General features: G+C 37.8%; 2 protein-coding genes across 4 annotated transcripts in view; one reads left to right on the forward strand and one right to left on the reverse strand.

Moving 5' to 3' along the window:
• DCBLD1 (discoidin, CUB and LCCL domain containing 1) overlaps nt 1-22238 on the forward strand; it is a 39001-nt gene extending 16763 nt beyond the window's left edge. The window contains exons 3-15 of one of the 2 annotated variants that reach the window (XM_081944572.1): nt 1298-1432; nt 2575-2626; nt 3733-3802; nt 7741-7874; nt 8594-8634; nt 9244-9459; nt 10313-10437; nt 11608-11755; nt 11848-11964; nt 12726-12816; nt 15789-15838; nt 17162-17281; nt 20952-22238. In XM_081944572.1, coding sequence (XP_081800698.1) covers nt 1298-1432; nt 2575-2626; nt 3733-3802; nt 7741-7874; nt 8594-8634; nt 9244-9459; nt 10313-10437; nt 11608-11755; nt 11848-11964; nt 12726-12816; nt 15789-15838; nt 17162-17281; nt 20952-21421 — 1769 coding nt within the window. In that variant the 3' untranslated portion in view covers nt 21422-22238. Of the gene's footprint in view, nt 1-1297; nt 1433-2574; nt 2627-3729; nt 3803-7740; nt 7875-8593; nt 8635-9243; nt 9460-10312; nt 10438-11607; nt 11756-11847; nt 11965-12725; nt 12817-15788; nt 15839-17161; nt 17282-20951 lie in introns of both variants that reach the window. The other variant, XM_081944571.1, reaches the window with a different exon arrangement.
• GOPC (golgi associated PDZ and coiled-coil motif containing) overlaps nt 13348-25838 on the reverse strand; it is a 34855-nt gene continuing 22364 nt past the window's right edge. For both annotated transcript variants that reach the window (XM_081944574.1, XM_081944573.1), the window contains exon 10: nt 13348-14680. The gene's annotated coding sequence lies outside the window, so the exon portion shown is untranslated. The remainder of the gene's footprint in view (nt 14681-25838) is intronic.

A 25838-nucleotide genomic window follows, 5' to 3' on the forward strand; every position in this document is an offset into this window, starting at 1 on the left:
AATTCAGCATATGCCAGAACACACAATGTACCCAGGGAGGTTCATATTAAATTCCTTAGGAAAAGCACAAGAGATGAAATTCTGGGTGTACAAAGGGGGCAAGCATTGACATATCATGACAGGGAGATAACCATCTTGAAGCAGATCCCCCAAAAAATTAGGGAGAAAAGGAAAAACTATTCGCAATTGGCGAATAAATTATACCAGAAGGGGGTGTGGTTTAGATGGTTGATGCCTGAAGGTATGCTGATATTCTGGGAGGAGACAAGAATCAGAATCAATACACCCATAGAGGCACAGGCCTTTATGGAAAAAAATAAAGCAAACCTAGAAAAAACAGAAGACTCTACAATGGTCACACAGGACACGGGAGAGGCCGGAGCTCTGCCAGCGGGGGGTGAAGGGGCAACACCAAGAAAGCTCAGATCACAAAAATGAATAAGAAAACCACAATGTTATAAACAGACCGAAAGTAATAATGAAATTATATCTAGACTATATATCATAACTATATAAATTGATTGAAAACTTTTTTTTAGAATTAATATGCTGATTTTTTATGATCATGTATTAATGTTTTATACTTAGATGTATCTTACGAGTTTGGAGGGAGGGGGCGTCTGCCACACTTGCAACTGCCAAAATTTGTAACCATTCCACCTACCCTTTTCCTTATAAATGTTTTAAAAAACCAATAAATTTTTTTGAAAAAAAAAATAAGGGAAAAGGTTACTGCTTTTCTTTTTAATAGAAATAACTAAATGTGAATATATAGTTTGCAAATAGCTTAATAGTGTTAGATATATTAATGTACTTAAAAGATTTATATGGCTATCTTAAAACATGATTCTGGATAATTCATAGCAATAATAAAACTACAAATCATAAAATAATAAACAACTAAAACCAAGTACTAAAAAAATCATACGCTATGAATGCATTTATTATATGTTTACATACTTATTTACATATTTATTACATATGTATTTATCACATGCACTGTATTAAGACCATAAATGATAAACCAGTTCTGATTGTTGGGTTTACTGCTCTTTCAATAAAGCGATACTTTCAAAACCACTGAATTCTAGTTATGTACAGTACTTGGAACTAAAATAATCTAAAATGTTAATATTAGTGTTTCTTTTTTATTGAATGCAAGGTGGCAAGAATTTAGCTATTTAATTAGCTTCAAAGATTACAAGTCAAATATGCACAAAATTCTATGGATTTGTGGGTTTTTTGTGTGTCTTTGTTGCATGGAGCAAGTCTCCAATTTTACTTTTTCTATTTTTAGGACCTTATTGTGGCAAAGTGCCCATCCCCAAAGAAATCATCTTGGATGTTCACGAAGTAACCATTCGCTTTGAGAGCAGGTCCCATGTATCTGGCAGGGGCTTCCTCCTGTCGTTTACCAGCAGTGATCATCCAGGTAAAGTGGAAAACTTCAAATGAGATGAGCTGTCAAGGGAACAATAACTGCAAAACCAGCTCAGAACAGTGACTTCTCATTCCTTAGTTTTGGGAAGCAAGGATAACCTAAATGCTAATCTCTAATCACTATGCCTTAGTTGGCTGCCTGCTTGTCTTGCTCCTTATGTCAGGGTTCCAAATAATAGACCCATAGCAAGCAAAACGCTGAGGCAGATGAATTCCTCAAAGAATAGCTTTATTGGATATATCATATTGGCACACATCTGGTGAAAACCAACTCTGAAAGTTCCCACAGTTTTCACCTAATTAAAAGTAAAAGTTTTTCCTCAACCCCAAATGATCAGTCACATGGTCCAATCAAGATGCTGTCTGGTTGCCTGGTGACCTCACTTCTCCTTCCTGGGGCCAGGTGTGAGAATATCCTTTGTTCCCAAGTGAAAATATGTTATTTGGCTACAAAGCCCCAGCTATCTCTACTCCCTATCCTTCAGCTCCAGTGTGGCAATACTGAAGCTCCAAAATGGCTTCGGTCAGATCAGCTTCAGGGTTGACACCTTATGGAAATGGGAAGGTGGACAGATTGCAGTGAGAGTACCTTCTTGTTGGCATGCCAAGCATTCTGAACAAAAAGGATTTCAGCACTAATGGTTGCAGTCAGAAATTGATATTGAAAAAAATCTCTGTGTTAGCATGAAATAATGTGAACCTCTACTCTGTAGCCAAGTTATACACAAAAATCTACCTTTTCTTGTACTTGATTTATAACACAGCATATAAGTCTGACTGGCTTATCATACCATGGATAAGATAGTTCTTGCTAAACTGGAATTTCACACAATGTAAATTCTGACATTAGGGTTCAAACAATGACTCTTCCCTCAAGACCTTTCTTAAATTGAAGTTTTGCCATAATTATTTATGGGGGGGGGGGACGTCGATCCAATTGAAGACATCTAGGAAAAGGAAGATAAAACAAAGGTTATGAAGGGAGAAAAAATGTTGCAGGGCTTCTGTAGTTATTAATTCTTCTTAAATGATACTTTATCTTTAATTGATTAAGTCTGAATGTATGGACCTATGAATGTAAATTCACAAGTACTCGTATCTTCCAGATTGAGAAATAACTTTTATTTTGAACAGATCTAATCACATGTCTGGAGAGAGGCAACTACTACGCAGAGCTGGAGTATAGGTAAGTATAGGCTTAAGGGCTAGACTCTCTAGCTGTCAAGTTGCATCTTGCTTGTAACATATTTATTGCTGCAACCAGATAATAGACATGACCATAAGCCAGGAACACTACTGCCAACCACAGGAATGTGTTTTTCAGGAGATACTTGGAGGCATCTGCCTATGTGATTACTGGATGTTTCTGAGTGAGGCAGGAAAGTAAAGACTTATTTGGGAAGACTTTACATTCCAAACGTAATGAAGGAATGCTGCAGCAGAACAGTGCACTGTCCTAATATATAGTATAGTGACTTGTGATGCCAAAATAAGTTGGGACTATGCTTTTGATATTGAGGATGTCTGGCTCCCAACCACAGAAATAAGTGTCTCATGCAGTTGCTTTGAAAATAAAGGCATCCAAGCAAGAAATAGTTTCAGAAACAGTGAAGATGGGTATCTTTTTTAGCTGGACTTGGTACTGGCTAATGGGTCGAGGGATATGCATATGACCATGCTGTTATTCAGAGCATTCGTGCTTTGTTCACACCCAGCAAAATCTTAGTAAGGAGGAAAGAAAATTGTAGACCTTGAAGCAGAGTCTCAGGAGTCATCTCCTCTTTTTCTTGCTCCCCCCCCTCCCCAAATTCATCGTTGTAACCTCCAGAAACTGTGATGTCTCGGATAGCTGCTGCTAGTGGACTCTGTGATGAAAAAGCAGCACCTTGCAGAGCTGTCCACATCTGTAAAAGCTGCAGAAACAGTTTAACCTACAGTATTCACAGAGCAGCTGCAAACGCTATCAAGATCTAATTAGCCATGTGGTAAAAGCTAGACCTAGGTGGGCAGGTAGAACTATGACAATATGTAGTGGATTATAAAACAACTCTTGATACATAACATCCAGTTCAAATATGGCAACAAGAAACAAAGAACATGCATTCCAATTGCTGCTGCTGTGGGTGTTATTGTATTCCATAGAGTGTGTGAATCAACTGGAATTTTGAGGGGGAAGGCCTTGATCTTAGCATCGTTTGTGTTTATGGCTGTATTTATGAGTGTGTGTACATACTGCACACATTACTAATCTCTACTTCAAATAATGAGTCCTCTTTTTTTCCCTGGTAGCAGGTACTGTCCTCCTGGTTGCAGAGATATAATAGGAGATATTTCTGGTAATATCATAGAAGGCTACAGAGATGTAAGTACCCCAGTGTAAGAGCGGAGTTAGAAGGGAAAAAATGGCAGTGCTGTTTTCGAGATATTTTTGATTAGTCAATAAAACATTTAACTTAAGTCAAAGTGAGTACAATAAATTATTATGCAACATGGAACATATTAAGATCTGGAAATAGTGATATGAACATGTGCAGATAATAGCAATAGCACTTATATACCATTTCATAGTATTTTATAACTCTCTCTAAGTGGTTTACAGAGTCATTCTATTCCCCCAACAATTTGGGTCCTCATTTTACCGACCTTGGAAGGGTGGAAGGCTGAGTCAACCTTGAAATGTCAGGCTTAACAATGAGAAGCACTTAAAGTATTTTTTTGTTTAATTAATATAGTTCAGGCTAAATGGTTGGTAGTCTGCTGATAGAACTGTTTTTCTATTAAACTAAAAAATCAATCAGTTGTCATCTGAAAACTGTTTTGAAAGTTAGGCACAGTAATATATTTTGCAGGAATCTTATTGTGAGTGAAGATCAGAAAAACTGGTATTGAAGGCAGGGCTTGACATCGCAACGACACAATATGCAATCTTGGGGCTCCAGGATTGCTGTCAATATCTCTGTTCCTGGACGGTCCTTTTGGACCTAAACTGTTCTGAAGGAACAGTGATAGAGAAGAGCATGTCCTGCTGATCTCAGGGACATTGCAAAGTCCCTGATTGATCCAGGAGAAAGCTCTTTTTGCCAGCTACAAGAGAAGCAGCCAAAGTGGCTGCAGAAGGTTGGGACAAGCCCCTGAAACAGCAGTACAGGAGAGACAGTGTGTCAAAATGGTGAGAAAAAAATTTATTATTAGAGAAGGGAAAACCCAAAAGACTTGGAGTTTAAAATAAAATTGAAGACAGAAGAAAATAAGCAGCAAATTAACCCTGGTTTACAACTATTGTATTATCTTTTCTACCTTAACTTTGTTTGTTTTTTATGGATGGACTTTTTACAAATGCCTCTTTTAAACTGGACTGGTCTCTTTTTTTCCTTCTTCCTCTATACTTTTTCCAATTTTTGCATTTGTGGATTAAAAGTTTCTTCTCTCGTAAGGCTTCGACGGAGCATAATTTTTAAAGATTTTTTTCTTCTTCCTGAGCTTGGAGTTTATAGAGAGGCAAAAACAGATGGAAAAGAGGTAACACTGCCATCTAGTGACTAAAGGTTTGGCAATATCTAATATTACAAAGCTATAAGCTTTGTTTACTGAAAGGGTCAGTGGAAAACGTTTTGTTTATACAGGTGTTCCTTTGAAGGAAAGAGAAAGCTTTGATTTGAAAAACTCCACTGAATTTGTTTGAAACATAAAAAATCTCGGATGTTTTGGCAGTGTCTATAACCTGGAAAATGGCACAATGTGAACAAGAAAAGGTGCTAACTTTGCAAAGAATTTTCTTAGAAATTCAAAAAGTTTTAATAATCACAGAGATAATTGAAAAGAGATTTGAAATTATAGATCAAAATACAGAAAGTACGGGGACAATGATGAAGTTTGAGGACAGAGCTCAAAAAATCACAGAGACATATGAAAGTGATAAGAAAATTGTTGACACTGACAGCAAACTGAGAGTGGAGGAAAATGACAAGTGTGAAATATGGAAAGGAGAGATTGATGAACCGGAACTTTATTTCAGATGTCAGAACATAGATGAAGAAAGGAGAGAAAATTTGGCAGAAACAATGAGAGTAATCTCGGCAGAAGCACTAATGATAACAAAAGTTAAGCTGATAAAAGGAGAAGATAGAGGGTTTCGAATCCTTATAAGACATGCAATGAACAACAAGTTCTTAAGAGAAGTCCACATAAGACTTATCAAGAAAACACTTAGAATACAGACTTTACAAATGGCAAGAGATATTGGACTACACTACTTCTGGAAGGATACAGGATGTTGAAATGAAATGTAACAATAAAATTTAGTTAAATGTAGTTAAATTTTGAGTGCTATGTACAACGTAATAATAGCTATAGTCAAATAAATGATTAATAATGATAAAGCATTTATATATACTAGATTGATAATATGAAATTTTATACAAACTGTAAGTGAGGATTATGGAGATGATTTTGAAAAGCTTTGTATAAAAGATAAACAATTCTATATAGAATAGAATATAAATATCATTGGATGATTTCAGGATGATGTAATAAAATGTCATAATATAAATTTACTTCAAATTTAATATGCCTTATGTTGAAAGGATATAATAATGGCTAGGCTTAATGGATGTTTAATAATTATAACAATTTGTATACATGTATATTAGATTGATGATAATAATGGGAAAAAACATGGAATTGAAAATTATTAGAGAATGTTATCAATGCTAAAATAATAGAATGACTTAGACTAGGATAAAAAAAATAACTCTTTGTTATTGGATATATTGAATATGATATAATGAATCATTATAATATTAATGGTTATATATTTAGAATGCCTTGTCTAAAATGGAGAGACAATAGTGATAATCAAACAAAGGAAGCATAATAACAATGTATACAAAGATATCCTGATTGACAATATGTGAATTTTGATAACATTCAAGTGATGACTATGGAAAGACCTTGTAACCAATCGACACACTGTATGTAGTTGAAGAGGCTTTTATGTTACATGTGTTGTGTGTTTGTTTGAAAATAAAAATTTTATTAAAAAAGAAAAACTGGTATTACACCACTGCATCAGGCTGCATGAAACATAAAACAGTTTATGGTCAGTGTAGGCATCCATTAAGTTTCTCTAGTAGGTGGCCATCCAGCCTAAACAGCTCTGCATGATGCTGCTTCCCCATGTTCAGCTGGTAGTGTAGTAGGAACCCTAGATCCTCCTAGGAGCCTTATTGCCCAGCTAATAAGCCTGGTATCTCAAATCCTTTATCAAGAGGATCAGCTACAGAAGGCACCGTGAACACCTTTAAACATCACTCAATTGGATTTAGATTAAGATTTAGGTCAAGGTTACTTTGAATTTTGATTTTGCCGTCATCTACAAATCTGATAAGCCTCCTTATCAGATCATTTTGCAGAGGTGTCTCAGGGTTGCTCAGTGGGGCAAAGTAGCTCTGCAAATCTATGAACGTGTTCTACCCCATTGCCTCTAGTTGATGCTTTGAGACAGGCCGCTTCATGTGTTGTTTTGCTTGAATGAAAATGTCTTCTTGCACATATGAACAGAACAGCCAGTTAAGACAATTGCCTCGCTACAACATTGCAGCTTCGTTGTAGGGCATAGCAAAAGAGGTATTGTTTCACCTGAAGAGCTGGACTGATGGGGGCTGTCATAGAAAGATCAGTTGAAGCTAAGTATATATTTAGGTTTTGCTCACCGTTTGGAAGTACAGAAAGAATTACAATATGTGCATTTTGATCTGGTCAATATAATGACTGGTTGTTCTTTTATTATCGTACTCCTCGTGTTCGCTTCATGTGTATTTATGTGGGTGTGTAGTTTCATTTAGATCAATGCCAATTGATATAATCTTCACATGCTATTTCTTTTGATCCAGTTTGCAGATGAGGCTTAACAGGCTTTTTTAGGCAATAATTCCAATAATTCCTTCATTATAGAGTACCTTCAACTAAATGACCAGAGCATGTAGCATTATTCTTTGCCACCTGTATTTTGAGGAAATGGCACTTAATGATTTCTGAGTAAGGAAAGATTACTGCATTGTAAAATATTAACCTTAGAGCATATTTGCCTAACAGGCCAAGTTTTTGCAATCTTTTCAGAAGTAATGCTGCTTCTTCTCCAGTTAGATAATTTACAGAGAAATGTTACTTTCCTTTTCTATTGACTTAATTGCTGAAAGAGTGGGCTCTATTATTGGCTAGATGGGTATGAGTTATTTAAGTATTAAAACACAATCTTTGTTAATGGTTTGTTTGTTTGTTAATTTGACTTCATTACACCAGACATCCTTTTTGTGCAAATCTGCCATACATGCTGGAATCATTGCAGATGAAGTGGGTGGCCAGATCAATGTAGTTCAGTTGAAAGGAAAAAATTGGTATCAGGGTATCTTGGCCAATGGCATCCTTTCCCAACAGTAAGTATTGTTTTTGGTGCTTGGCTTATGATATGCTTACTTAAAGCCAGGATGTAGTAGTGTATAGCCTCTTTCCTTCTCTTTCAAAATAAGTCATAATTAAACTAGGAAGCCTAAATAACCATAATTTGACCTGAAGTAAAAACATGTTTGTGTATGCTATTCTTAACATAATAAGGAGACCTATAACTGTATGTTCCCATACAAAGCTGTTTCCTTTTTTTTTAACGCAATTGGTCTGTACCTCCCTTACCATGAGCAACTCTACCTTATTGTCTAATGTTAAATATTGTTCTGTTAATGCAGACTTCCCAATTTACTTGCTGAATTGTTCAAAGAGAAAAGTCAATTGCGGGCATTAGCTTTGTTCAGTTTTCAGCCTATTAAGTGAAGATATATGTGTCAAAATTCAGTCATTGGTTGCTAAAGTGTGATATTAAACTGGCTCTTGAACTAAACAGCAACTAAACTGCATTTATTACTCAGGGTCGTTTGCATAACCTCAATACTATAATTAAATAATAATAGGCATCAGATCTGTTGCCGTTACTCTAAGTTATGGAAAGAGTTCATTCTTTGAAATAGAACTGCTAACAAAATCATACATAAGTAAATAGCTTTGAATGGTTGATTGGTAAAGATAGACAGATAGTACCAATACACAAAAACATATCTGTGACAATAGATAGTTAACATTATGGTATCTTTTTTCTTGACAGTGGATCTTTATCAAACAAACGATTTATTTTTAACTCAAATGGTAAGTAGTAGTATTATTTTTCTTTTTTGCTCAATAAAGCATAACTTTTAATTAGTACTTCAAAGCTGTTATCATTATAAATATTATTCAGATGTTACTCAAAATTACATCTACTTACTTTGCTATCAAGTAGGTGTTTATACAGGTAATCCTTAATTTACAACCATTTAATGACCATTCAAAATTATGATGGTGCTTGTTACTATCCTTGTCAGAAGTTATAGCTGTTGCAGTACCCTCACATAATCAAGATTCAGGCACTTGGCAATCCACCCATCCTAGTGATTGGTTGGAGGGGCACTGTAATTGCCCCACCCTATCTATTTCCTCCCCCCCCCCCCAATTTCACCAGTTCACCAGCATTCAATTCATTTAGTGTCAGAATAATACCATCTTTGGAAATCAAAGCGTTCACTTGGGGAATTTATCCAATTCTGATAAATAATATGTAAGTTCTTCTTATCCATAATTAAATTCAGATGTTGGGTTCTACATTTGAGTAGAGCATTAAAATGTCCAGGATAAATGTCCTACTGGGCAAAGCAAGTATTTTTCTGATATAGTATGTACAGTGACAACAAAAACGCACATTCTTTTTATTATTTAAAGGTTGTGACAAAGCACTGAATTTAGGAGGTGGAGGTGCTTTGAATATTCAGATAACTGCATCATCATCCTGGGATGAAATCAATGAATTTGGGGAGTTAGTTGAGTGGTCTCCTCAGAAAGCTTGGCTTAAAGTTCCTGGACCATCTTGGGCAGCAAACCAAAGTAACCATCAGCAGTGGCTGGAAATTGACTTGGGAGAGAAGATTAGAATTACAGGTCAGTTTGGAGGCTTCCTGCTCAGTACAGCAGCATATGCCTTTAATATGTGTGCCATGATGTTGCGTACAGTTATAAAAGTGTGGCCTTTGCATCATGAGGGCACAACCACTGTTTGTTTGTTTTTCATTTTGAGTGTTGGATCCTGCAGATGCTTCTGGGTTATTCATGGAATAAAATTACTTGCCTTCTATAATTCAGTGCTATGTTCAGACAATATGGTAAGCTAGAGCTAAATAATTCTGGCTTTCTATGGAATAAACTATATGTTGATGATTTGGGTTCAAACTTTATCTTGGCTCTGATGCAAAACAAAGTGGCTAAATAAACCTAAATGGCTATGTCCCACAAGAAGAGCCCATGTTTGTGTACTGTTCATATGGTCTTGTTTTGTTTGCGTTTGGTTGGTTGGTTGGTTGCACCTGCACTGTGTTTAGAAACTTCTCTCCATAATGTTTTCCATCCTGAAGCCTCAATTTTATTTAAGAACTATATAAACCAATCTGATACAGTTAATAAAATACAATGGTCTTGTCTTGTGAGAATTGCCCCACTTGCTAGCCAATGAAATCCTCTATGTCTTATTAATGGGGGTTGAACTATACTCATATGTGAAATCACAATCCAGAATTTGCTTATTATTTGTGGCAAATTGGGCTTCTTAAATGAACAGACATGTTTATATATTGATAGAAGTATGCATGTAAATGAATGTTTTAAATGGGAACAGTAGTGGAAACGGTGATAAAATATAAAGATAACATATTGATTAAGTTTGGTCTCAATATATTAATTTTATTTGAAGAAAAGTTTAGTTTCATGTTTATTTATATTCTCTTTTCTTTCATTGAAGGAATTAGAACTACAGGGTCTACTGTGCTTCATTTTAATTATTACGTTAAGACATTTGTTGTGAACTATAAAAATAATAACTCAAAATGGAGAACCTACAAAAGAATCTTAAGCAATGAAGAAAAGGTAATCCTGGTTAGGGGATGGACAATGGAGGGAGAATGCGGTTATTGAGATTTTTTTTTCTCCAGTCCTTTTTTTATGATTGAAGCAGCAGTGTTAGGCTGATCAAAATCCTATTGACTGAAATGAGTTTCAAGTGTCCTTAAGTTTGGCTGAATAGCTTGCTGTATTTCTAGCATTCATACATTAGTGGTAATTGCTTCATGGTAGAACAACTAGTGAAAATATAAAGATATTATACTTTTATAGGTCCTGAGTGCCCTAACAGTAATGAAATAAAGAGGTTTTGTTAACAAATTGAAAACATTTTAAACTACACACAAATACAACAGAAAGGTTTATTCTTATAAAGCTATTTTTTTCATGTGGAAGGCAGCACACAGACAGTGTGTCTGCCATTGTTAATACCATTAAAATGTACAAACATTTCATAGTAATTTGTTTATTCAGGTGCTTCTATGCAAATTTAACTAAACATGAATCTTGGTGGCATTTATTTACTAAATCCTGGCTTGGGGGGGGGAGGATCCAGAATGAAATGGTTCCAAATAGGTTGGTTTTCTCCCCAATTCCTTTCAACAAGTGAGAAATAATGATGCAAACTTCCAGTTTTCCAGATGGCTAGGTTTACAGTGGCACATATTATCTTGTAGACTTCATTACCATAAGACATAGCAATAGCCACTAACTTGAATGGCTTTAAAGGAGGACTGGATAAACATTCATAGAGGATAGGACTATTAAGGATGGAGTTTTGAGTACCCCAAAGTTGACCACTATGAGAAACAAAATGGCTGATGAAACTGGTCCAAAACTGGAGGGCTTTTTGTTTGTTGTGCTGACTTATTGTGCTAACTTAGCAGTTTCTGGCATTCAGATTCAGATTCTTCAATTCTATCAAGTAGGTCTTCTCTATGCCAGGCACTTCTCAAATTCGGACAGTGACATAGTATTTGCTATTAAGCCAGTCAAAAAACCCACCCCATTTCTTATATTGTAGTCATAGACAAAGCAGATTTGACTTGCTCAGTTTAATCATCCTCTTACCATATTTCCATGAAAGATTAATTTCATGAATTATGTCATTTGTTTTTCATAAATCCCTGTTTGTTCCTAATTTTCTAACAATTATCCTGTTTGTGTGTGTGTGTTTGTTTTCCTTCCGTATTGCAGATATTCAAAGCCAACTCAAATCATGGAGATATAGTTCGGAATAATTTTATTCCCCCTATAGTAGCTCGCTTCCTGAGAATTATTCCACAGACCTGGTACAAAAGAATAGCCCTGAAAGTTGAGCTTCTTGGTTGTCGAGCAGCCCGAAGTAAGCCATTTTTATCTTTACACAGCTTGTAAAAAGTAGAATTTGATTGTCTCACAAATGGGATGTTGACATTTTTTTTCATCTGTTTGTAGGTAACAGCTCTCTTATTCATCCACTCGGACAGAGACCAAGTCAAAGCACAGGTGTTTCCACTAAAAAAGATGACCAATCAAGCACAGAATATATACCTTTAGTTGAAACCAACTTAGGTATGACAATCAGTGCAATCCTATGTATGTGAAACGGAGAAAAAAAGTTGGGAACAACTATTCAAAAAAACAGTCACACCGTCCACGGTCAAAGGCAGGCAGTTCTCATCCATCCCATTCCCGCATCTCCCCCCCCCCCTCAAATACATACATTTTCTGTACCTATCTGCTTTCCTCATCTTTTCCCAGCATTCACCTTGTGGCTTCTGCTTCCTAAGCTGCTATCACTGCAGTTTGACAGGATAGTAGCAGACTTTCAGTGATATATTTTGCTTTCTTCGAAAATAAAATGGAAGAGGAAGTGGACAGCAGTCGGCTCCCATTTTCATCCTTAACACTTCCTCCAAGTGGTCTGAAATCACGCCATTGGAATTCTGCCATGTTGGCAGCATCGTTTAATCGTAATGGGCTTGAATAGAAGCAATAATTTGATAATGAGCTTATTGAATAATGAGCTTACTCCAATGTGATCCAATTATAGAGGACAAGATATTGGGCACTTAACACTAGCCATTTTTCCACCAATTTCTGTGATATACTGTATGTATGTATGTACACACGCGCACACACACACGCGGTTGAATAGCACTCCATCAATTTTGTTTTTCTATTAGAATAAAGTGTGCCTGCTTTACAAGAGATGTACTCCTCTATGTGATAATAAATGTGATCATTAGTATGTAGTGCAGCTCGCAAGTCAGTTTTCTAGCCTTGTTTTCAACATTTTTAAAATCTTGGTTTTTATTTTACATTTTTTCAAGGATTGAATCTCATGGCTATCATTATTCCAACCTTGGTGGTGCTTTTGCTGCTCCTGGTATTGGGAATATGGATCTTTACTGCACTGCGAAAGTAAGTGACTTATTTTTTTTCCTCATTCAGAATTAGACACATGATCATTGTCATCATTTGGATAGGTGCAGCCTCTTTATTCATTATGACATTTCAAGAGTAATTGGTAGATAAAAATAATTCCAATGGGGAAAATATTGTTTTGTTTAATGATTTTATATATTCTTTAAACTATTGCATGTCTGATATCTCATTTAATTCCCAACAGTTTTAATTAGTCTGGTTGATCAGGCTTCCACAAGGCTTCCTCCAAGAGATGTGTGGCTTTCTCTGTCTCCTTCTCTTAGCATTCATTCACATACCTTATATACTGGTGGATAAGCCCATCAACAAATACACCGAGTCTTGAATTATAATCAAAATACCATGGAAAATTTGCCCGACATGAATAGGATGGCCCTCCATATTTTTGAATGTTTTAATTTTTATAATTGGAATATTTATGGATGGTATATTTTTCATAGTATTTGGTTTAAAAAATTCCAGGGTTGGCTTATCCAGTAGAATATACGGAATACATGGATTCTTAAAAAAAAAAAAAATTGCATATGTTGTATATGAAAAGGCCATCTGTAGATAAAGCAAGGCCAATTTTGGTGGTGTATTTTGGAATCTACAATTCTTGGTTTACTCGTGAGAATATGTGATTGTTATAAATTGTAGAAGTAGAATGGGAAGAGCTGACAAAGTGTGCTTGCTTAGAGAGTTCTTTCCACATTTCATGGGCAAGCATAGCAGAAGAGCAAGATCAAAGTATTGTTTCAAGATGCTTTCAGGAACTCCTGCCAATTCATTAATGTTAATTATTTGCATGGAGAATTAGCTCAGAATAGGATAGCTGCATTTGGTTTAGCCTTGAAAGAGAAAATCATTTTTTGAAAAAAATGCACTCAATCATTAAAGGAAAGCTGAGGTAGAGGGGAAAATAATTATGCTGAGATTTGCTTTGTGATGAGGTATTGTGATTTCTGAACACAGACAGAAAAAAGTAGCTTACGAAAAAAATCCCCAGAGCAAGTATTTTTTTCTCTTCCTTTCTCTCTTAACAGACACACTGCTACGTAAGACTATAGTTCGGTGATTGTTGGCCGATCATGAAATTCAATTTACTGTGAAATTTTAATTTTAAGTGTCATTATTTTAACAAATTTTAGATGCAGAAGACCAAATTTCAGTCTGGACGTCCACTGACATAATGGACAAATACTCTAAATCAGCCCTGTTAAACTGGCGGCCCACCGGGCGGATACGTCATGTGCAGGCCACGCCCACCTGGCTCTGCAAAGGCAAAAAGTGTTGCGATACGTCACAATCCGGCCCATGACATGATCGAGTTTGACACCCGTACTCTAAATCCAAAGTAGTCTAGACAAGACAGATATAGTTATATTAATTTTACCTTAATTTCCAATATCTGCAGAGGTTCGTGACCCAGATTTCCTTAGGTGGCTTACATTTCAATTTGCATATTACAATAACAAAAATCACTGTGGTTATGTACTGTACTTTTCATATTTAATAGACATTTGGGAGTATCCAATACCCACTTCCTGCAAGTGGCGTATAAAAATAAGGTTTCGCTGTCCTGTAGCTTTTAACTATGCTTCCTTTCTGAATTGTATTGTACATCACCATAAGCCAAAAAAAAAAAAAAAAAGTTCCACAGAGCTGCATGGAGATTGGTTTTTGAGTCAGCACATGTTCAGGCTGCTGGTGAATAGAGACAGATTTGTAGACATGACACAGCCTGATTGACACACTGTGTTGACATCCTGTCAAATCATCTTACATTCCACTTTCCTCCTTGCCAAGCCATCTAGTCTTAGTGAAGAATGAACTTTCTAGCTCCTCTTCACCCTGGAACCTAATGAAAGGAATAGTATTACTGATGCGAACCGGCTCCTTATCTTATCTTTTCAAATAAAGAATGAATAGGCACACTCTGCTGTTTTACCAGCACAAAAATGATACATGTCACATGATGTCACTGATTGCCTCCGCCATATATATCCCAAGTATAGATTCATGAAATGAATTCTATCATTTGTAAACAATAGCTTAATCAATGGTACAAATACTGATTTCGGAGGCTACATAATTTTCAGAGCAGCCTTAGTTTACATAAGACATTAAAACAGATGACTAGACTATCTGGCTGGTTAACAAACTAAAAACATCTATCTTTTTATGATGTGTGCCAGAGGTTGGGAAAGATATTCTTCATAATGTCAGTTTCATTCAAAAGGTGCTAGACTAGGACTGAGGAGACCCAGGTACAGGTACCTACCCTACTTATGAACAGATTGAGTTCCAAGAGGCCCTTTGCAAGTCCAAACTGGTATTAAAAAACAAACAAACGTGGTAGAGTATCTGGGTGGATCTGCAAACAGCATGCCAGAAACTAACTTTTTCTTGCCTTCCAGGACATTTTAGGATGGACTTGTGATCAGACTTGATCATTTCTGCAAAAGTTTGCAATTTGAAATTCATAAGTAGGGCAATATCTGGGGCTGTCTTTGAAATAGTTGTTCTCTCTAGTCCAATCTACCTGCAGAGTTCATGTGGCAATAAAACAAAGGGAGATCCCCATTTTTAAGCCACCTTGAACTCATGAAGGGAATTTTATAAATTGAACAAATAAAGGGAGAAATTGTTAGCTTCTTGATTTGTTTGTTTAATGACGCTGTGAATATACATAAAAATGATTTCAATCAAAACCCCATAGTCCCTGAACTTGGAAGTCTAGTGGAAATGTAGCATGAAAGCTATGTATCTGACTTCTAGGAAAAATAACAAATCTGCCCATGATTTGTGGATTCTTGCCAATATCATAGTATATAACATACCTGGGAAGACATAGGCCTGAAAATTCAGAATTGCCTGCAGTTTGGAATTTACCAAGTTAATAGATTCTGTGAAATCTATTTGAACTGAAGCAGGAAATGTGTAATTTATCTTGTTCTTCCTTACAGAAAAGGAAAGAAAGGTACAACGTATGGTTCATCTGACACTGGAAAACCAAGTTAGTAGCAATCTTTTGCTTTTGTTATAGAACAAGGAATAAAAAAAGGTTTCCTGCTGATCAGTAATATCTTTTGGATTCAGTAGGAAGAATATACTTGACCTGCTCCACCTTTCTCTTTCCTGACCTCTTAAGCATCATGTTTTTATATATAGTGAGTCAGAGCTGGACATTCAGAGAGCTGGCACTGATATCTCTGATATCTGCTCATCCTGTTTTTCAGCTTCTCTGACTGCTCTGTGGAAATCTGTGGATAGGTTCTTATATTTGTTCCCCTGCCATTTATGGTTGCATGAATGATTTATGATGCTATACAACCACCAAGGTTTTTATAGAGCACTTTTAATATGTAATGCTGCTGCTTTGACTCTCCAGCGGGGCCCGGCTTTGATCAGAAACACAGCAAGGCCTAAATTTCATTAGCACTAGGATTTTGAAGGCACATTAAAAATATATAATATATATTCATGACTGTACAAGAAATAAAGTGCTGCTTTCCACAGATTATTTTGTAGAGCTAGAAATCTTGTGTGTACAAGCTGAGCTTTTGCTATCTCCCTTGAGAAATAGCTTCCCTACACTAGTTCTTTGCCATCTAAAAAGGAAAGTATAAACCTCTATTACTATAGAAAAACTAAGAAAACTAACTGTGTCCTAATAGAATTCATGCCTAGTAGAAAGCATGGAAATGCTAGTAGACTTTGGTGGGAAGGTAACAGTGTTCCATGTGTCATTGGCGTATAACAACACCCGGTCAATGGGCCGCAACTGGTCCTCAGCATGCTAGAAACTGGGCCACACAAACAATTGAAGTCCTATCCGTGGGATGCAGGCAACAAGTGAAACCACACCCCCTCCAGTCCATGGTAAAACCTCTCTCCACGGAACTGGTCCCTGGTGCCCAAAAGGTTGGGGACTGTTGGTGTATAGCCATGATGGCTACATGATTATGGAAATTGTCTTTGGACAATGCTTGCTCCTTTGGCCAATAAACTGAGATGAGCACTGTGCCCTAGAGACATCACTGACAGGAGGGAAACCTGTACCTTAGAATTTCATGCAAGTGGGCCTTCAAAATGTTGAGCCTTACAGAGATAATTTGGTAGAGCTAATGCTAGTAGTGAAGATTCTGATACAAGCTACAATTAGTATTGTAATTGGTTTTCCAAATCATTTTAAAGGCAATTTTATGATAGTCACTTAATATATCTATATGCCCCCCACAACTTAGAGTAAATAGACTCAATGCATGCAGTGCTTTAGATTAATTACCTTTTGAGATTAAACATAGCTAGGATCTAAATGTCTAGGTTTCTGTTTTAGGTTTCTGGAAACAAATCCAACCACCCTTTGTCCGATATCAGTCTGCAGAATTCACCATTACTTACAATAATGAAAAAGAGGCACCCAAAGAGCTGGAACTGATCACAAGCAAGATGACAGGTAATTCTTCTGGAAACAGTCACTGTTTCTGACACTATAATATGCAAAATATTTGATTTCCCCCTCCTTAATTAGGGAAAGGCAGTGTATTTCTCAGGGGATTGATTTATAATGATATTCTTTGTTCAGGAAGGCTTGCTTTCCTAGATTCTAAATGCATTACAAGAAACTTTCCTGCCCTTTGACAAAGTTTTGGATGTTTTAAAAAAGTAATGTACAGGCAGTCCTTAAGTTATGATCATTCATTCAGTGATAATTCGAAGGCATGTCACAAAGTACTTTTCCAAAAGGCAACTGGACTTTCTTAGAGTGTTTTTTTGAACACATTTTGCTTCTCATCCAAGAAACTTCAGTTCTAACTGATTGGTGGGGAATCGAAGGAAGGAAGTCCAGTTGCTTTTTGGAAAACAACCTTTGGGACAACCATGACCTGGATCAGGGGTCAGCAATCCATGGCTCTGGAGCCATATGTGGCCCTTTCATCCCTCTTCTGGGGCACCCTGTTGCTGGTCGGCTCCGCAATTGATAGGGCTTTCAGTTAGGACAGGTAAAGAACACCACACTAGGAGAAGACTCTATGGTGGGGGAAGCGGACTTCCGGTTGGCACAGGAAAAAGGGTGCCATGCTAGGAGGAGATTCTATGGTGGGGGAATCGGACTTCCGGTCGGCTCCAGAATTGAATGGGGGGCTTCCGGTTAGGACCTTTGTGGCTCTTTGAGTGTTTAAGGTTGCCAACCCGACCTGGATGATTAAGAATCTCTGTAGATGTTCAAAGGCATGGTGGTGCTTTCCCTCCAAAGTTAATGTCCATTGCAGCAGCCTCAGTCATGGGATCAAAATTTGGATGCTTGCAATTTGCCTGCACTGCAAACTACAGAGGCACTTCAACTCCCCCCATCCATCTATGACTCAGCCCCCTTTTGGCTTCCCTGCATTCCACTGGTCCCGTCAAGCCTGCCACACTGGCCTACTGGCCCTGACAGCCCTGCTCAAAGCCTTCCAAAATCTCACAAGAAGCCTGCATGGGATTGGAATAAGGGCATGCACTGTCTGGACAAAGGGCCGGTGTGGCTTGTCAGTAGAGACAGGAAAAAGACAGCAAAGATCAGATGGAGCAGTCAGGCCAGCAGGGGCATTGAACACAGGACAGTGGAGTACAAGGTAGCCAGAAGGGCAGAGATGGGGAGGGAGGGAGGTGGATCAGGAGAATTGAAGAGGAGGCAGTCCCTTACCTTACTAAGGCTCAGGACTGAGAGGGATCAAGCTGGAAATGGCTTGGATCAGGGTGGGACCTTAGCTCAGAAGCAGTGGGATTCAATTAGCAGCAACCAGGACTGCTGTCATTAAGGACACATGACCTCATGCTTTACAACCACAATTAGAAAATTCAATTTAGAAAATTCTAGTCCCGATTCCTATTGCATTATGTTTTTAAAAAACAACATTGCTATTGTGCTTGTATTAAACTGTTCCCATTCTTTTCCCCAATCGCTTCTCCTATTGCTTTTAACATTTACAAATATTTATGAAAGCATACAAAGTTGACTAAAAAGGTTCCTTTGGCAAGAGACTAGGTGATACCCTGACACTTAAGTGATTTCTATTCATGATTGAGGTTTGTTGAAATGTTCTAGATGTCAACCTTAATGCACTCTGTCATGGGGCTTTTGCAATTCACTTGCTCTAATGCAAGACACCATGAAACTTTGATTAGTTCAAATAAGCAGATGGGGAAGTAAAAATGGATGGGCCTTCATTCCATGCTTGCTTATGTCCATGCATCAGCTACCTTATTTGAGCTATATGTATAAAATCCAAAGGCAATTTCTATATAGGGGGATAGAATTTTGTTTAGTATCTCTTACTACTAAACTTCAGATGTTCTAAACAACTTTGGAAACAGGAACTTTCTCACAAAATTAATTTTATAGCTTTATGAAAGATACAATTCTCAATCTTGCAGGCCCATTCCAGCAGCCACTGAAAACCTAGCAAAATTAACAGATAGCCCTCAACTTGCAGCCATCCCTTTAAGTGATTATTCAAAGCAACAATAGCACTGAAAAAAGTGACTTATGACTATTTTTGACACAACCACTGCAGAACCCCCACAGTCACATGAACACAATTTGGGCACTTGACAACTGTCATGCATTTATGACAGCTGCACTGTGCCAGGTCGTGTGATCACCCTTTGTAACCTTCCCAGCTGGCTTCTGACATGTAAAGTAAATGGGGGAAGCCAGATTTGCTTAACAACCATATAATTCACTTAACAACTGCAGTGATTCATTTATAGCAGTAGCACTTAAATTTATACAGTATATCACTTCACGGTGCTTTATTGCCCCCAACCGTCTGACTCCTTTTACCGACCTCAGAAGGATGGAAGGCAGAGTCAACCTTGAGCTGCTCAGAATCGAATTCCTGGCAGTGAGCTGAATTAGCGTGCATTCAAATATATATGGCAGTAAAGGTAAAAGGGGGCACAGCCATTTAACAACTGTCCTGCTTAGGAATAAAAATTTTGGGCTCAATTGTGGTTGTACGTCGAGGACTACCTATATAGGTTTGGTTGAGAAAGGATGATTTTGGAAGCATTTTAAAAATTTTGTTCTTTTTTTATTTAAAAAAGACTAAAATAACCATATTCAATTTTTCCCCAAATTTAATGCATTCTGTTAAGGGTTTTTTAGTCTAATTCACATGATTTAATGCAAGATATAGTGCACAACATACCTTCATGCAATTTTTTCTTTTTATTAAGCTACCAAAACAGCACTGAATTTCAGTTCTTGCAGCCTAACTTTGCAATTCCCAGCTGTGTTCCATTGTTCCTTTCTTCCACTGTCTCATGGAAGATAATCACAGAGATTTGAAATACGTTTAACAATATTTTTTCACTACTGAAAATGTTTGCAAAGTGTTACCTGAATTTGTATGTACTTCTCTATAACTCTTAAGAACTCTACTTCTCTTTATAGAGTTAAGAGAGACTGGTTAACATTGCCTCTTTCAGATTGCCACTAGTTTTTGTCCCTAGTTGGTGGAGCATGAGATCTCTCTTTCTGTCTGTCATCCATCTTTGAGAGTCTGGCCACCAATCTCTCCTTAAACCTGCAACCCTTCAGCTTCAAAACCTGCTGTCCCATTAAAGTTCATAAGCCAACATTGCAAGATTTCTTAGCCATCACTATTCATACAATGCAGGTAGTTGTTGCTTAATTACAGTAAGTAATGTAACCAGAATTTTCATCACTAAGTGATGCAATTGTAAAGTGCACAGTATCTGGTTACATCACTAAGCAAATTACCACGGACTGTTAAGCAAAGATCTCATGTGACCCTAATTTTCTATTGGCTTCTCATTGATTTTATTTATGGGAAGCCAGCAGGAAAGGTGGTAAATTGTGATCACATGGCCAACATAGATTGTTATCATCAGAAATCCAGGCTGACTGCCAAGTATCCAGATTATGACCATGTGATTGCAGGAACTGTACGAGTGCTGAAACTTGGAAGACCGATTGTTAAGTGCCATTCATTCAGTGCCATAACAAATTCACCAATGTACAGCAAACTATTCAGGAATTAGCACGGAATAATGTGGCTGAATAATATTCAATCTGAATTGGAATTTTAAAGATCTTGTTTCTGTCTTCTGTCTAGATTATCAACAGCCCATCATGATAGGAATTGGGACAGTTACCCGGCAGGGATCTACTTTTAAACCAATGGATACAGAGGATGAGAAAAACTGTCTCTCAGAGAACAGAAATAATTACAACCGCCCACAAAGAAGAAATCACCATGATTATGCACTACCTTTGACCAATCAAGAACCGGAATATGCCACACCTATTGTAGAGCGACGTACAGGAATTGAAAATGATTTTTCTTCAGATAATTGTTATAACATTCCTGCGGTTTCTTCTTTGGCAGATGGGAACAGTAGAGATTATAAAATACCACAAAACATTAAAGAGTATGATAAACCTAAAAGTAATATCTTGCCCATAGCAGATTATAATACATGCTATCAAAAACCACAGGCCGAATCCCTGACAAATGAGGGTTATTCAACACCTAGATACAACCTCAAACCAATAAATCAGACTGCAGTGACAGCACTCTTATAATCCCAGAACTCATGAAAAGTTGATGATCCAACAAAAGGAAAGGACCTAAGACTACTGACATTCCTGCAGAATTTGAGTAGTACCCCCATTTTCCTCCTTTTCACCATGAGAAGCCTTCAGAATAAGGTCTGCAAGCAGTGGGTTCTCTACAGCTGAGTTGTTGGTGCTCCATTTTAATACCGTGCAATGTGTATATACTGTTTTAATTTAAAAAAAAATAACTTAAAAAGTATCTTTCATTTGTTTTCTCTCTGTTAACAAATGCACTGATTTCTAGGTGAGACAGCATTCTAAATTGACATAATGCTCATTCTTGGGAGATCATATTTAGAATGGGTGGTTAAATAAAGACATGTTTAAAAAATGTGCACTTCCCATACAACATAGATTTTATAAGAAAAAGTGTTTTGCAATTTATGTAATAGAAGTCCTTTTTAATTTATTCTTGATAGTCATGTGGAAGATAAGGTACAGAACTTCCATGATTAAAAAAAACAATCATTTGTTCCTCTAAAGATTTCCATGTGGCTGCCTATATGTTAGCAATATATATTCAGGAGTAGCAAGAATTAGAAAGTTTTTGTTTTTTTAAATGAAAGTTTAGATTCTCAGGGAATAGAATTAGATACCACTTCAGTGACATGCGACATTCCTAAACTCCCTCAAAATCTCACAGATTGCATAGTGCTGTTAGCATCTAAATCTGAGTGGCATATATATTTGGAGTGAATCTGTCTTGCTTTTCACTCTAAGCAAGATACAGTGCTTATTTATTCTTTGGGAAATATTTAAAAAAATAAACTGCCTACCAAAGTTATGTAAACTTCTATCTTTGTTCTTTTTTGGGGGTGGGGGTGGGGAGCAGGGCTCCAAGTCGGTTTTTTTTATTACTGGCAACTGCCTAGACTAGTCCGTGTAGTTTTCTTTGTATTGTTTCAGAAGTGGTTTGGACTTTGCTTCTTGGGACTAACAGAGTGACTGGCCCAGGTTCACTCAGTTGGCCTCATGCTTAAGGGAGGATTAGAACAGATTTGGGTTGCTGCCGGTTCCACTACCAACCTCTGTTCCGGTAGTGGAAATTGGGCCTGGGTTGCCGAACCAATAGTGATGTCACTGGTAGTGCTGGCTGGCTGGCCACACCCCCAAGCCACTTTGAACTTGCCCTGCCTCGCCGTCATCACATGGATCCACAGAACAGCCTCCTGCCTACACACAGGTAAGCAGCATTTGCGCTAGCCTAGCCCGCCCTCCTCTCTGGCTGCAACCCGCCACCCGGCTGGTCAACTGGGTGTCTGGCTGGGAAAGCCGCGAGCGAGCGGCCTAGACCAGCCTGGCTTCCAATGCTCCGTCTGGCAGAGGCCGCGCAGTGAGCCGTAAGGAAAGCAAGCCCTTGGCCAACATCCCTGCCTCTTTCCTCTGAGAGCCAGCTTAGGGGATGGCAAGCCTCCCGCTGCTGCCCCCTTTCCTCACCGCCCCTGCTGGACAGATCGTTGGAGGTCAGGTCAGTTCTGCTCACCTGCTAGTTTCCCAGCCAGCTACCCAGCTGACCAGGCGGGACCTGGGTTGCAGCCGGTGGGGAGGGGGCGTGCACAGGGTGAAATAGGAGGCACCCTGCTGGCAAAGGCTCCACATGGATGGCAAGGGAAGGGCACAGCAGCGGGGGAGGCTGGCCGTCCCTCAAGCCAGCTCTCAGAGGAAGGAGGCAGGGATGCCGGCCCGGAATTCGCTTCCTTTACCACTCACAGCCACTGCCCATGCTGGACGGAGAGTTGGAAGCCAGACCAGTCCCACCCACTTGCCCGCAGTTGGCAGGGCACCTCCCCTGCCGCTGTGCCCTTCCCTTGCCATCCACGCAGATGGAGCGTTGGAACGGCGGTGGGGAAAGTGAGGCTTCTTTGCCAGCCTCCCATCTGGCAAAACAAATTTTTGCCGGTTCTGTGGGCATGGCTAGGTGGGGGGAGGAGCATGTGACTGAGTGCGGATGTGTGTGAGCGACATCAACTTGGCCATGCCCACTCAATCATATGCCCCCCACCTAGCCACACCCACAGAACCAGTAGTAAAAAAAATTGAAAACCACCCCTGTATTAGAATTCATAGTCTCCTGATTTTTAGACTGTCATCTTAACCACAACACCAGTCTGGTTCTCTCACCTTTATTCTCTTATGTTAGTTTTATTCTTTTTTATTCATTCTTAATATGTGTATTTTTAATTATATTCTGAATATAAAATCTATAATGACAGAATGAGCAGAAAGCAATATTTTCAAATCTACTTTTGCAGCAAATTCAGAACATATAAGTTGCGATTCAGTGCATATACAAAGACATATTTATAAATCACAGACTGTTTCTTAATAAATATACAAAAATGGGTGCTATACATTGCTTTCATGTGATAAAACCTGTATTTTGTCTGCAAAATGTTAGATTCAATTTCTTACCTCCTGAAGCTAAAAAAAAGATTAATGTCCAGATTTGAATGGCAAAATGCAATTCAAGATGCATACATTAACACCTGTTTGGAACATCTTAAACCGTATGCATTTCTTGTCAAGAAGATGCTACAACTATGGAGTGCAGTAACCTGCTTTGGAGTATTGTATAGATTCTATAGATGTTCCAAGCTCCAATCATATTTTGCTTTTCAAGTCCAGATCTCTGGCCAGCCTTATGGCTACAACAGATGATAATTTAACTAAAAAGAACCCAGCCCATGGGAATTAGCTAATGCCTCTGTTGTGAACCATGTAAATTGAATAAATCATGAATGTTGTTTGAAAGCATGCTATAAATATTGGTTTTCTCCTCCAAACTTTTGGGGAATGCAATTTCCATAATTGTTGACTAGGATGGAGGGTTGGATGATATGCTACTGGATTGTACAGTATTATCTAGTCAAGAAATCATTCTATACAACCACTAAATACAACGTAATGAGAAAATTTCCAGACAAAACATAAGCTTTGGCCCATCTCCATTAATCAGAGCACAGAACAATTTGAATAAAGAATAGTTCACAGCAGATGTAAGTAACATTTGGTCTGCTATAAGATATCTTTGTTCAGCTAAATTGCTTTAAAATCTGATGTAGGGAGCATTCTCATGGCAGTTTATCTACAGGGGTATTTTATTTTTGGCCCATTTATGCAGAACTCTACAATTTTTGGAACTGTTCTCTGAAATAGTACCGTATTAGTAGCTCAATGAAACTACACTGCTAATGTATTTTTCTGCCTTGCCTATTTCTTCATTTAGCCAGAACTACATTAAAATCATATTCAGTTAAAACAATGGGTGGGGGAGGAGTAGGAAATTCAATAAATAAAACCATGGTGGAAAAAACAATCCCCGTGAGGCTGGATAATACTATGCAAGTGCATCAGAAGTTTCCATATGCTGAAAGATTCGCTTTTATTTCTTCCTTGTACAATCATAAAATATTCAGTGAGATACAACAGACTGACTGTGGACTAGATAGATAATCTTAAGTGCTTCTTATTGCCATTTTTTTAAAAATCAGCTGTTGTATGCTGATGTACTTCTCTGAGAGACATAATGCTAAGAGCCCATAAATAGCAAAGAATATGAAATATTTCTCCTTTTAAGCAGTCAGACAGGAGCAACAATAATTTGGCAAAAAATCAAAAAAACAAAACCTGGCAAGTGTCATGTTGTGATGTAGGCCAGCTAACAAGGTACAAATAGGCAGTGAGATAAGGATTGATTAAGAATTTATTTCTTGAGATCAAATCCTATGCTTCAGAACCTCTATAAACAGTTTAGCTACATGTTTAATTCTGAGCTTTGCTCTGGATTTTTTTTTTTAAATGAGACAAAATGTACTGGAAACTGAATGCTTGGGACTTGAAAATCTTGATGTAGATAACAATGCAGCCAAAACAACTACTCACAGGCGTCAGATAATGCAGTGACCCAGGCATTTTATCTTGTTCTTTGTAATTCACTGCATTACCTTGATGTAGTGGTTAAAGTGCTGACCTAGAAACCAGGAGTTCTAGCCTCATTTTAGGCATGAAAGCCTATGGGTGACTTGTGTTACGTTCTCTCTCAGCCCAATTCATCTCACAGGGTTGTTGTTATGTTGGAGAAAACAGGAGTAGGAAAGAATATTATATATGTTTTGCTGCCTTGAGTTATTTGTAAAATAAAAGGGGGATAGAAACCTAGTAAATAAACAAATAAAAGCAGGCCAGATAGTAAGAAAAAAAAGTCACCACTCTGCATTAAACTGAGGTGAAAATAATTTAGCTTTGCAATACTTGCAGCACAGTGTAGACAAGCAAATGGTTCCCCTTAGATTTCAAACAGAAGTTTTCTCCCAGTTATCCCAAAAATACTGAGCTGTTTGACCAATGTTCCACAATAAATCTTTTAAATTGACTGTAGGTCTAC

Source organism: Natrix helvetica (assembly GCF_964273705.1).
Source record: "Natrix helvetica genome assembly, chromosome: 2".
Classification (NCBI taxonomy): Eukaryota; Metazoa; Chordata; class Lepidosauria; order Squamata; family Natricidae; genus Natrix; species Natrix helvetica.